The 14,395-nt window shown below is 45.0% G+C and overlaps 1 protein-coding gene across 8 annotated transcripts in view; it reads left to right on the forward strand.

Annotated features, from left to right (window-relative positions):
• The window catches only part of CARD11 (caspase recruitment domain family member 11), a 220,382-nt gene that overhangs the window by 167,437 nt on the left and 38,550 nt on the right, over nt 1-14,395 (forward strand). For all 8 annotated transcript variants that reach the window (XM_063934192.1, XM_063934193.1, XM_063934190.1 and 5 more), the window contains 2 exons: nt 2,286-2,412; nt 10,492-10,732. In XM_063934192.1, the coding sequence (XP_063790262.1) occupies nt 2,286-2,412; nt 10,492-10,732 (368 nt within the window). The remainder of the gene's footprint in view (nt 1-2,285; nt 2,413-10,491; nt 10,733-14,395) is intronic.

The raw sequence follows: 14,395 nt of genomic DNA on the forward strand, positions 1-14,395 counted from the left end.
CTCTAGTTTCCATGCTCATTTGCCAGGAGTTCCATGCTCATTTGCCAGGGGTTTCATGCTCTGGCTCTGGGTGTCATGCTCGTTCCCAGAGGTGTGTAATGCTTGATGCCCGGGGTAGCATGCTCTGGCTCAGGGTGTCATGTTCGTTCCCAGGGGATGTGTAATGCTCATTGCCAGGGGTATTGCTCGTGGAATCGGTAAGAAATCCCGACTGTTGGGATCCCGGTGGTCAAAATACCAACTCCCGAATCCCAAACGCAGCATGTTCCCTTGCGTGCACACTGCACTCGCCATGCTTCGGGCTCGGTGGCTGCGCTCACCACACTATCATATTCCCTCTCAGCTGGTGGAGTGGACCACCCCACAAGTGAGAAAACCGGGCGGTGGTCAGGATTTCGACCACCGGCATTTTCCCTGCTGTCGTTATTCCAGCTTTGGTATTTTGAGTGCTGGGGTAATATTTTGTTTCTAACAATTTTAAAAGATACATACTTGTATAAAAAAAAAAAAAATGTTTTCAATATATTCTGCAGCAGAGACCTGCTGTACTGTCTGTCAGTACTTTACGCACAATATACACCTGTCAGTCATTATTTTCAGCCCCAGCTGGCACGCAGTTTGCACCTTCAAATGAAGGGGAGGAGAGAGACAGGAGGTTGGCACCAGGGTCGGACTGGCCCATATGGGAACAGAGGAAACCCCCTGGTGGGCCCCACTGCCTGTGGGCCCTCCTCCTCCTCTATGGATCAGATCCAGACTTATCCTAGTGCACTTGAATTTTACATTATACAAATGTTACATTATACTGCACAGGACTATGGTGTATTTTCTACAGTGCATTACTGCTATTAAAGTGGTACATTTTCAGGCATGCACTAGCAGTATTTACTACAGACCATGCACTCTCTAATGATTTGCCAAACGTCTGTGGTTGCTGACCACACCCCCTCTGGAGCCTGGCTACACCTTTGAGTATGGGCCCCTACAACTGCTTTCCCTTGGTGGGCCCTTCATGCCCCAGTCCGACACTGGTTGGCAAAAATCATCAGTGCTGCACTGACAGCTTGTCTTCTATTTACTCATACCAACTCATACCCCCAGAACCATCCCTTACATTCTCTACATTTGAAGTCCATGCTATACGCCTTTTCCAACCAATCCATCTTAGAGTAGCTGTCATTTATCGACTCCCCTGGCATTGCCTCCAAATTCCTCGATAACATTGCTTCCTGGCTTCCTCACTTCCTCTCTTCTGATATTCCCTCCATTATTCTAGGCGATTTCAACATCCCTATCGCAATATCCCCACATAATCCCCTGCCTCTAAACTCCTTAACCTCACCTCTTCACTTGTTCTCTGCCAGTGGACCTCCTCATCCTCCCATGTGAATGGGAGCTCACTGGATCTGGTCTTCACTCACCATTGTGATATTTCTGATTTTTCCAACTCCCCATTTCCCCTCACTGACCACACCTGCTCTCCTTTAACCTACCTCTCTCTGCTTCCCTATCTCTACCACCAAAGGCTACCATCACTAATTGTAACATTGAGGCTATTGACACCACATTCCTATCCTCTCTGTTTGACTCAATTCTCTCCCCTATTCTCTCTCTCATGCCCTGAACAAGCCACTTCCCTATATAATGCATCCCTTACTTCTACTCTTGACTCTGTCACTCCACCAACCACTATTTACCCTCGCAAATTAACACCTCAACCCTGGTACACCAATTGCATCAGATATCTGCAAAAATGCTCACATACTGCTGAGTGACACTGGAGGAAACTACGCGCTAAGGCAGACTTCCTCCATTTCAAACTAATGTTCTCATCCTTCAGTGCTGCCCTTTCCCTCGCTAAACAGTCATACTTCAAGAACATCATCTCCTCCCAGTCTACCAACCCCCGGCACCTCTTTGCCACTCTCAACTCAGTCCTCTACCCACCTCCACCTCATCTCCCCTTCTCACTCTCTGCTCTTGATTTTGCTACTTACTTCACATCCAAAATTGATTCCATATGTCAGGACATCACATCACAGCAGACCATCAGCAACCAGCTTTCTCCCATCCCTCAGCACCCCTCCCCATCCCTCTCACCAACTCTGACATCTTTCTCCCATGCATCTGGAGAGGAAGTCATTGCCCTCATCCGTAACCAGGCAGGCAAACAAACAAACAAACCAATGAATTTTATATATAAGATATATATATGTATATATATAGTATATATATATATATATATATATATATATGTGTGTAATTTCATATCCTTATTCTTGCAGTTAGATGGCTGTATCAAAGGAAAAAAACAATGCATTCCCTTGGACACATGTACTAAGGAGGAGGCTCACTGGACAATACAAAGATGTAAAGGACAAGTTACTGTGCATTATAAATCAAATGAAGAAGGTATTTAAAATTATATAACAATTGTTATATTAAAATTATTATATAGTTAAAAAATAGTTTACAGGTTAATGAAAATATCCCTATGTTGTCGCAAAAGGAAACATTTTAGGTAATATTGTTAAGGAAAAGAAGGTACAGTATGCTCCATTTTATTTTTTCTACTGTAGATGTCTTAGAGGATCAGTCACGCAGTCTATCTCCTTTTTTCTTTAGCTAGTTTGTTTAAATAAAATGTGTAAATACTGACAATTATGTATACTAATACCACTTTCAGACATACGACCCAGAAATTTCCCTGCTCAGATCCGGGTTTTTCACTTCAGCAAAATCCCAGGTTTTTCGCTGTTGACCTCCTTTCACACTACACCTGAGACCAAGGAAATTCCCAGTTCGTACCCTTTTAGAAATAAGCCGGGTCTGCCCTGGTAGTCTACAAGTCAGGGCTGCCAGGCTGCATACATGTCATACACACACGTCACAATCATACATACACATACATGTCATATACACACACTTCACACTTATACATACACATCACACTCATACACACTAAAGCAATCACACACACATGGACCACAGCCCCCGCCCTGCATCACGGACCCTGCCCCCTCCCTGTATCATGGACCCTGCCCCATCCCTGCATCATGGACCCTGCCACTTCATTGCATCACGGACCCTTACCCCTCCAGGCATCATGGACCCTGCCTCTTCCAGGCAGCCTGCACAGCCTATCAGAGGCTTCTAAGTGTGAACTGGAAGTAAAACCCCGGGTCGCACCATTCACACTTAACCTGGGTTTTCTACCCTTGGCAAAAGTCCTAAAAAAACCCGGGTTAATAGCAGGGGTTAAACAAAAAATGTCTCGGCGCTAGTTGCTAGGTAGAATGGGTGCACATAAATTAAAATCACCATAAAAGAACATACTAATCAATAGCAGCTGTTAAAAAGGGAGAGTACTCTACCCTTAGAAAACACAAACTAAATACACAAATAGCAACGCTTATTAAAAAGATATGTACCTTTATTAATACAATTTAGAGAATTCAATAATTGTTAATAACAAATCTCATCATACGTGCCGGTCAGTCCTGCAAAGCATTAAACGAAGTGCAATTTAGTTCCAAGCCTTATTGGTAATAGTTAGTACGCAAGCTTTTCAAGTTCAGCTGATTATTTAGTCTCTTGACTCTTTATAGTTAGAGATAATTTACAGAGCAATAATTAGTGCCACTGATAGTGGCTGATTAGTTGCAACAGCCGTCAGAGATAATGTTAGTGGTTAGTACAGCATGCTGTTTCTTATATTATTTTAGCTTTAAGACAATGACAGTGGTCCTCACTGATAGGTGAGTGAAAAATCTGCTTAATCCTTTGGTCCCATGTAATGGTGTCTCCCGGCTCCTGGTGCTTTGATTATCCCATTGTAGGTGCCATATCTGGAGTATCCAAACAGTGGTAAAGGTGCCTGCAGGTAGATGGAGAGTCGGACCGGTACCGGACAAGTAATGAAGACCTCTTACGCGTTTCTCCGCCTTTCATGAATTCAGCGGCTTCCTCAGAGAAGTATATGACTTCTCTGAGGAAGCCGCTGAATTCATTAAAGGCGGAGAAACGCGTAAGAGGTCTTCATTACTTGTCCGGTACTGGTCCGACTCTCCATCTACCTTCAGGCACCTTTACCACTGTTTGGATACTCCAGATATTTCACCTACAATGGGATAATCAAAGCACCAGGAGCCGGGAGACACCATTACATGGGACCAAAGGATTAAGCAGATTTTTCACTCACCTATCAGTGAGGACCACTGTCATTGTCTTAAAGCTAAAATAATATAAGAAACAGCATGCTGTACTAACCACTAACATTATCTCTGACGGCTGTTGCAACTAATCAGCCACTATCAGTGGCACTAATTATTGCTCTGCAGATTATCTCTAACTATAAAGAGTCAAGAGACTAAATAATCAGATGAACTTGAAAAGCTTGCGTACTAACTATTACCAATAAGGCTTGGAACTAAATTGCACTTCGTTTAATGCTTCGCAGGACTGACCGGCACGTATGATGAGATTTGTTATTAACAATTATTGAATTCTCTAAATTGTATTAATAAAGGTACATATCTTTTTAATAAGCGCTGCTATTTGTGTATTTAATAGCAAGGGTGTTGACCCGGGTTGGTTCCTTTCAGGCATACAAAATCCCGGGTTGATGCGCGTTCACGCGCAAAACCCCAGGATTTTAGAGTATGTCTGAAAGGGAAATAAGGGGGTCTCCAATTAGCAGAGAAGAAGCATCAGGTGTGAAAAGTGTGTTTTTCCCAATGTTTTACTTGTATTTTTTTTACAGGCTATTCAATTTGGTCACCTGTAAAAAAAAAAAAATACATTCTCTCCCAAAAACACACAGGTTCAGTCAGAGCCATAACTAGACATTTTGGTGCACTGTGCCAGACAGAGAATTGGTGCCCCTTCCCCATATCATATTTAAAATCAGGTCAGTGCATGCCAAAGGTGCGCACAAAAAATATAGGGGCACGGCTTAATGAGGGAGGGGCAAGGTCATAAAATACTACCAATTCATATTACATCGCACAGTAGTCTCCATTATTCAAATTACTCCACACAGTAGTGCCACTTATACACATTACTCCAGACAGAGCTCCATATACACAATACTCCAGACAGAGCCACCTTTTTACACATTACGCCAGACAGAGCCCCCTTTTTACACATTACACCAGGCAGAGCCCCCTTTTACACATTACGGCAGCAGAGTCCCCCTTTTTACACATTACGGCAGCAGAGTCCCCATTTTTACATATTACGGCAGCAGAGTCCACATGAGAGAGAGAGAGAGAGAGAGAGAGAGAGAGAGAGAGAGTGTGAGTGTATGGAAGTGTGTGTGTTATACTTACCTTTGACCAGCCAGCAGTCCTCTTGTCATTCCCGCCCTACGTTGCGGCTCTTCACAGTGCAGGGCACTGTGGGTGGGCTGGGGGCGGACTGGGAGAGTCGTCATCTGTCCCAGAACACGGGGTGGAGAGGAGGGGGAGCCGGGAGGCAAGGCGAATGAGCTGCAGCACTGCCCGGGTACCTATGTGAGAAGAGGTAGCTGGGCAGTGCGCTGGGCAGTGACAGTGGCAGACCCCACATTGCGGCGCGGACAGGCAGGTGTCTTGTTAAGATCAAAGAGGCAGAACTGCTTTACCCCTCAGACACAAGGGGCCTAATTCAGAGTTAATCGCAGCAGCAAATTTGTTAGCGGTTGAGCAAAACCATGTGCACTGCAGGGGGGGGGGGGGGCAGATATAACATGTGCAGAGAGAGTTAGATTTGGATGGGGTGTGTTCAAACTTTAATCTAAATTGCAGTGTAAAAATAAAGCAGCCAGTATTTACTCTGCACAGAAACAATATAACCCACCCAAATCGAACTCTCTCTGCACATGTTATATCTGCTTCCCCTGCAATGCACATGGTTTTGCCCATTAGCTAACAAATTTGCTGCTGCGATCAGGTCTGAATTATGCCCATGGTCTGGGATTTCACAGCATAATCACCCTTGGCTCGCGGACCTGCGCCAGATCTGATATACAGGCCACCGCAGGAGGACTTGGAGACCGGACTGAGGGCAGGAGATGCGTGTGCTGCGCTCTCCTTCAGCAGCAGCAGCATACAGTGCCGGCCCCATTCAGCAGCAATGGTGAGTTGCACAGCTGAGCATATCTGGCACTGTGGGGGCATGTGTATCTGGCAAAGTGGGGTCATATCTGGCACTCTGGGGGCATATCTGGCACTCTGGGAGCATATCTGGCACTGTGGTGGCATATCAGGCACTGTGGTGGTATATCTGGCACTGTGGGGGCATATGTGTATCTGGCACTGTGGGGGCATATCTAGCACTGTGGGGCATGTGTATCTGGCACTGTGAGGGCATATCTGGCACTGTAGGGGCATTTGTATCTGGCAAACTGAGGGCATGTGTATCTGGCAACATGGGGGCATATCTGGCACTGTTTGGGCATATATGACACTCTGGGGCATGTGTATCTGGCACTGTTTGTGCATATCTGGCACTGTGGGGGCATATCTGACACTGTGGGGGCATATCTGGCACTCTGAGGGCTTATGTGTATCTGGCATTGTGGGGGCATATCTAGCACTGTGGGGACATGTGTATCTGGCACTCTGGGGGCATATCTGGCACTCTGGGGCATGTGTATCTGGAAAAGTGGAGGCATATCTGGCACTATTTGGGTATATCTGGCACTGTTTGGGCATATCTGGCACTCTGGGGGTATATGTGTATCTGGCACTGTAAGGAAAAAGTGTATTTGGCACTGTGGGGGCATATCTAGCACTGTGGGGGCAGTACGGATGGTGCAATGGTTAGCATTACTGCCTCACAGCACTGAGGTCAAGGGTTCGATTTCCACCTTGGCCTTAACTGTGCGGAGTTTGTATAGTCTCCCCGTACTTGCGTGGGTTTCCTCCGGGCACTCCGGTTTCCTCCCACAATCCAAAAATATACTAGTAGGTTAATTGGCTCCCAACAAAAGTAACCCTAGCATGAATGTGTCTGTGTGTACTTGTGATAGGGAATATAGATTGTAAGCTCCACTGGGGCAGGGACTGATGTGAATGGGCAAATATTCTCTGTAAAAGCGCTGTGGAATATGTATGCACTATATAAATAACTGGTAATAAATAATAATAATAATAATAAATAAATGTGTATCTGGCACTGTGGGGGCATATCTTGCACTCTGGGGGCATGTGATTCTGGCATCGTGGGGGCATATCTAGCACCATGGGGCAAATCTGGCACTATGGGAGCATATGTTATCTGGCACTGTGGGGGCATATCTGGCACTGTGGGAGCATATGTGTATCTGGCACTGTGGGGGCATATCTAGCACTGTGGGGGCATGTGTATCTGACAAAGTGGAGGCATATCTGGCAAAGTGGAGGCATATCTGGCACTGTGGGGGCATGTGTATCTGGCAACGTGGGGGAATATGTGTATCTGGCACTCTGGGGGCACGTGTATCTGGCACTTGGGTAGAATTACCATATTATCCCTTTTACCTGGGACGATCATGGATTACATAGGTTCTGTGGCTGGCTGGCTGACTTCAAGCCTACATTTCAGCTGGTTTTAATCAGCCACAGAACCTGTGTAATCCATGAGCGTCCCAGGTAAAAGGGATAATATGGTCACTCTACACGTGGGGGCATATCTTGCATTGTGGGGGCATATCTGGCATATGTGTATCTGGCACTGTGAGGGCATATGTGTATCTGGTACTATTGGGGGCATATGTGTATCTGGCACTATAGGGGGCATATGTGTATCTGGCACTATTTGGGGGCATATGTGTATCCTGCACTAATGGGGGCATATGTGTATCATGCCCCCATTTTAATTGACCATGCCCCATGTGGCCACACCCATTTTTTGGGGTGCAGTACCACTAAGATTTTTTTTATACTTGCACCACTGAGCAGAAGAAGAGAACAGTACTGCAGAAGGTCATTCATTATGGACTAATTAAGCTAATTGGAAACTTCCAATTGCTTAATTAGTCATTCGGGGGCTGTCAAAGGGGTTGTAGAGCAAGTCCCTACAATTTTTCCATAAAATAACAATTTAAGGAAAAATTTGACTTGCTGTGGGGCTGGAAGAAAAAAAGTAGTGATTTCTATAGAAATCACAGCGGTTAATTTTTTCTTCTTCAATTGAATAGGAAAACCCTGCACTGCAGGGTTTTACTATATTTCGCCCCAAACTGACTATGCTCCATAGTCTTTATAGCACTTCTATGCCTTCCTGGACACAGTATCTGCTTGTACAAGTTGAGTCAGTTGACAATACATATGTATTTATCTAGTGTCTAACTTCTAATTAGACACACTATACCTCATGGACCCTGTGCAACACCTGTACTAAATGAAGAATAGAGTTAATGCTAAGTGCAAATCACATTTTAAAAGCATTTGCGGATGTTCTTACTGGCGTATCTATAATGGGTGCAGTGTGTGCGGTGCACACGGGGCCTTGGGTCCAGAGGGGGGCCACACCACACACACTGCACCCATTTCTTCTATACTTACCTTTCCGGCATCCATCGGTGACTGTGTGTGGGCCCCCTCCTCTCCCGTAGCCGTCACCGCCGCTGCTAGTGCACTGAGCGCTAGAGACTCTGGTACAGTGCCAGAATCTACAGCACATGCACAGGACTCCGAAAAAATGGCGTGGCACTGTGCCAGAGCGCTAACAGCGGCGGTGATGGCTACAGGAGAGGAGGGGTCCACACACAGAGTCTGCACATGGGTCCCCTCCTCTCTAGAAACGCTGCTGGATGTTCTGTTATGTAGAATCAGGAATCCATAGCAACTAATTAGTTAGTAGTAGATTTCACAATATTTGCTTCACAGAAAAATGTATATTTTGTATGTATTTAAATGGTAGTACCTATCAGCACTCTCACTGCCTGTGTCCTCCTTGGGCCTCATTGTGGAAGCTTAGTGCAGTCTGAACTACAATTGCTTGTGCGCAGATGATTGCAGTTTGGTTGAAGTCCTGTAACAAAGGGGCTGGGGGTAATTCAGACCTGATCACTGTTGTGCAAATTTGCAAGGCGGACGATCGACTGTGCACAGTGGCGTAAGTTTGTCCCAGTTGCCCGGAGGCAAGAAAAATATTGGTGCCCCCCCCCTATATATCTTCCGTAAGCCAATAAGATGCCGTTTTGAGATCCAAGTAAAACCGAACCCGCTCATCTCTAATTCTAACTATATGAAGCTACTACAAAACCTTTGCAACTAGGCAGATCTATGCAGGGGTCCAACCACACACTACATAGATCTGCTCAGTCCCTCACAATGCTGATTATTTCTCTGACAATTAATTTGCAAGTGTCATATCCAGGATTAGAACCCACAACCTATTACACTGGAAGCATGCACCTTACTGATGGAGATATTTGCTCCTGTACAGGAAGTATGAGAATTTTAACTATATGAAGTTACTTGTAATTGTCAGAGAAATAACTTCATATAGTTAGAATTCTCATGTTTCCTTTATAGGAGCAAACAGCTTCAGCAGTAAGGTGTCTGCTTCCAGTGTGTCTATAATAAAGAGGGTGTGATTTGTAAGGTGTAGTGACTAGTGGGGACGTCGGCTACGGAAGAGATACCGGCTGCTGTCAATTAACTTAATTGATTAATGTTGCTGAACACACGGAACAGGAGGAGAGGTGCCCCCTTTCAAAGCAGGAGCCCAGCGGCAGGTGACTCCGTTGCCTCCCAGAGTTCTGCCTCTGACTGTGCATGCGTTATGGATCATAGTGCGCATGCGCAAGGCCAAACTGAGAAAAAATCCTGCGTCTTTTTTGATCGCTAGGCATGCGCAAGTTGATTGACAGGAAGCGGGTATAGGGGGGGTGGTAACTTGCTATTTTCTGGGAGTGTCAGTAAAAACGGAGGCGTTCCCAAGTGTTTTCAGGGAGGGTGTGTGACGTCCGCTCCGGCCCTGATCAACCTGTTTCTATCGCACTTTAGAAGTAGGTCCTGGGCTACGTACAGACTGTACAGACTGTACAGACTGGAAAAAACATTCGATGGTGAATGAGTTGCGAACAGATTTGCAGCTGACTGGCATTCAGAAAGTTTTTTGCATAGCATAAGCAGACTTGCACGGGGCGGGTATTCACTCTGTCTGGGTGGCGACTATCTGATTGCAAACCTCCGCAAATTCACAGAGGAGCGATCAGGTCTGAATTAGGCCCAGTATTACTTGAATCTACGGCAAGGGTAACCAAGTTGAATACTATAATTTTGTTATCTATCAATGTAAAGTGCATAGTTCATTTTTATGTAGAAATCTTTTACATATAACTGCACTACTGATATAGAAGTAGTAGCCTGTTTTAAAGATGAAAATATAAATGCTGTTATGAAAACTAAAATTGTGTAAATTCTTTTCTGTCATTTGCCTTCAATATTTTATTCTCACTCAGTTATGTACTGTGTACCATATTCCTGCTTCATGAGTCTTTTACACTATGTGTTGCAGCTTACACTAAACTAAAGAAAGATCTTGAAGAAGGAAAAATTCGGTCAGGAGATTCTTTTTTTATCCGCTTGAACCTGAACATTTCAAACCAGGTGGACAGCTGCACACTGTCTGTACAGTGTGACGAAATTGTACATGTTCTTGATACCATGCATCAGGGAAGGTATGAGTGGCTGTGTGCCAGAGTTGACCCTTTTACTGACAGAAACATGGAAATTGGAACCATACCCAGCTACAGCAGGTGTGTAGAATTACTGTTACATCTGTGAAGTTCTCCTATATGACTCAGGTGTGAGCCCCTTTAATATAGGGGAAACCGGTTTCCCCACAATGTTCATCATTCACACTATCACCATTGCATTGGATATAGAATGAAGTGTACAAAGTGGTTTATTGTTTTATGGCTACATAAATGGTGTCCACAGAAGATACTTATTATGACATATATTCTGTGTCATAAGTATCTGCTTTGTACTATACTAACCATATATACATTAAAATTAGGTTTGGGAGACACCAATAGCTGTGCCTCCTGTTGACAATAGGAAAGGTGCAGGAGCGGGGGACGGGTGGGGGTGGGACATTAAAAGCCCATTGAAAATAACATTAAAAGCGGCAGTAGTATGTGCCTCGGTGACAGGAACGTGCTTTCACTGCACGCCCCTGTCAGTCAGGCAAATGTGATTGGACAGCAGATCTGTCACTGGATCCAGCTGTCTAGTAATGGATCCACTGTCATCACTGGTCGGGCAGCGGGATGAGCGGCCGTTAGCGGCGGTGGTACCTGGCGGGGATAGCTGGCATGATGGCAGGCCTGTATCCAAGAGGATCCTGTCATTTTGCAGAGTTTGATAGTGGAGCAGAGCGGTTCCAATTTAGAAAATGATAGCGTAATTTTTTTAATCGTAGATTGCCGCCGTGAGCCAATCATGGCTCGCCGCGTCATCTCCCCGCCCCATGGGGCTAGCTTATAGAAGCCAGTGTGAGGCAGCGGCTGTCAGTCCACGGCGGGAGGGAGCGTGCAAGAGCTCCCGAAGACAGAAGACGCCGGGCAGCCCAGGGGAGGCGGCGGCCATGGAAAAGAGCTGCCCAAAGGCCACCGCCCCCCCAGGGAAAGACGCGGAAGCCATGGAGAAGCGGCAGTCTCCCAGGTGAAGACAGGAGAATCCAGAAGTCCTGGGGATGTTGCAGCTATGGAAAAGAGCTGCCCAAAGGCCGCAGTTCCCCCAGGTGAAGACCCTGTATAATAAACTTTTTTTTTTTTAAATGTGTCCTGTAATTATTTTAATACTTTATTCGAAGGAGGACTAAAGGGGCCAGCGGGCCCTGAATGTCCGGGCATGCAGGCACTTGTGGTTCTCCAAGTGCCGGCATGCTGGGGCAGGCTTTCTGGAACCTGTAGGCTGCCTGTAAAGAACAATATTAGTATGTCATGAACCGCACACCCACCGCCACTAGGGGTGTGGGGCATAACACTGTGCTGGTTGTTGCTCGGGTGGAGGGACTCCATTTATTTTTTCTGGGGTCCCCACTTTCCGAGGAATTCCAGCCCTGGGCTGACTGGTTAGGGGGGGACTTAATGTGATGGCAGGAGGACTCTCCTGGCTGGTTCAGCCTAGTGCTGGTTTTGGTTAAGTATGGGGAACTCAATTTTTTATTTTTTTATTCCCCCCAGCCACTGACCAGCCACCCCAGCCACTGACCTCACCACACGTCACTGCTAGGGATAGTATAACACTAGTACACTCACACTAGAAATCAGTGAACAATGGTCCTGATTCAGAGATGTACATAAACCTGATGTTATTGTATAACTCCAATGTTTGTGGGTCTGCGTATGTGCAGGACCCATACAGTTGCAAGTGCAAAACGAGTCCTACATAATCGCTCTCATTTCCCCCTTAAAAGCAGCGCATTTGAAGGGTGGAGCTGGTGATCATTCTACAAAACGGGTGTGTCGCCCCATTTTGGTAGGAGTGCCGAGGCCAGACTCTGTGTGTTTGAATGCAGATTTCCAGGCCCCAGCAGAGGACTCTGGTGACTAGTCTCAGTGCTGCAACTATTGTGACTGATGGTTGTAATGGTGATCTGATACTGCGTCTTTGATCACAGTACTTGGATCAGCGCTGCATGCGGGTGGGGTCTTTTTCCTATAGACGCCTCTTGCTGTACTGCAATATTTGAGCATTGCTGCTGCATCCAAAGATGCAACAGCGATGCTCACTGTGTCCATCTCTAAATCAAGCCCAATAGCACACTAACATTTGGTATAGCACTTTTACCCTATGGATAGCACAGCAATAACATTTTAACCCTAAGGATACCAGAACATTAGCACATTGACACTGGAGATTACTGAGCAATAACATTTTGACCTTAGGGATAGAGAATAGAAGATTAACACTTTGAATCACAGAACAATAGCACTCTAACCAGTTGCTATGGAGTAAGGAGTTTTAGGGGAATAGGGGGTCTGTCTCCTCTGCACCCAGCTAACATTGGCATCAGTCCTGCACAGTGCAGTATAAACAGGTGACACTGTATCAGGGATGTAAGTAGGTGTGTGCAAAGGGGGCACCGCACATAGGGCTGCACAGTAGGGGGCCCTTTTGGCGGCACTTGTCAATTATCTGTTTTAATTACCTTCACTTGCAGCTTCCCCCCTTTTTGAAGCCCAGCATCTCCTGACCACCCCTGTCTCCTACCCCCACCCCTTCTGTCGATAATCCCTATACAATATTCGTGAACTCAACTTGAGGTTTCTTCGTTATTAAGTCACGATGTCCTTTATTACAGTTCAAGATGCTGACATACCCGGGATTCAAACCCATTGTCTGTGGCATTGCAGTCAGACAATCTATTCATTGAGCGATCTGCGCTTGCATAGAAAGGTAGATAATTTTAAGCTAGAGAATTCTATATGAAGCTTACCTTGTACTTTGTGAAGAAAATGATCAGCATTGCGGCTGAGCAGATCTATGTAGTGTGTGGCTGCAAGAGATTAGATGTGTGGCTGCACACTACATAGATCTGCTCAATTACAATGCTGATTAATTTTTTTTAAAAGTACCTGTAGCTTCATATAGGGTTCATAGTTTTTATGCAGGATCAAATAGCTCAATGAGTAGGGTGTTTGATTAGAATTAGACAGGTTATATGTTTGAATCCTGGGTATGGCAGTGTATGGAAATGTGTTATTTAATAAAGTGTATTTAAAGTGCCTTAAAGTGTGTCCAAATCCATACTCTTGCAGTGGTCTATAAATGTGTGTGTGTAGTATATATAAAGATTTTCTATGACCATGAAGTGCAAAAAACCAGCATAAGTAGCTATGAGGCAATTGATATAATGACATATACTCATCATGTTGAAAAAGATGAACCAGCCCCATCTCACGCTGCTAAATCAGTCTGGGTCAACAGCTGTTTCGGTGCTATCAATGCACCTTAATCATGGATAGATAGATAGATATATATATATATATATATATATATATATATAGAGAGAGAGAGAGAGAGAGAGAGAGAGAGAGAGAGTAGGAAATAGAGGAATAGGGCGCCCAAGGATTATGTCAACCCCAAAATTTAAAGAACCTCAGAAAATTACACGGTATGATTAGATCTGGCATTAAAATATAAAAATATACTGTTCATTTAATCATTTATTAAAAAAATACAGAAGCATACATGGTGTCCATCATATTACATAGTTAACAAGATGCAAATCTCCTATGTTTTGTGGAAGGGTGCAGATAAACTTTTGCCTGTGTCCTTAATCTTCCTTATTGAGTATTCGGAGATAACATCAGAAAACAAAGTAATAGACCAACGCGTTTCATCTAATATCAAGACTTCATCAGGGGTGTGTCTCTGACCTTTGATAAATAATGACAAAAGAGAACTAT

The sequence above is a fragment of the Pseudophryne corroboree genome, chromosome 7, assembly GCF_028390025.1.
Source record: "Pseudophryne corroboree isolate aPseCor3 chromosome 7, aPseCor3.hap2, whole genome shotgun sequence".
In the NCBI taxonomy this organism is placed as follows: Eukaryota; Metazoa; Chordata; class Amphibia; order Anura; family Myobatrachidae; genus Pseudophryne; species Pseudophryne corroboree.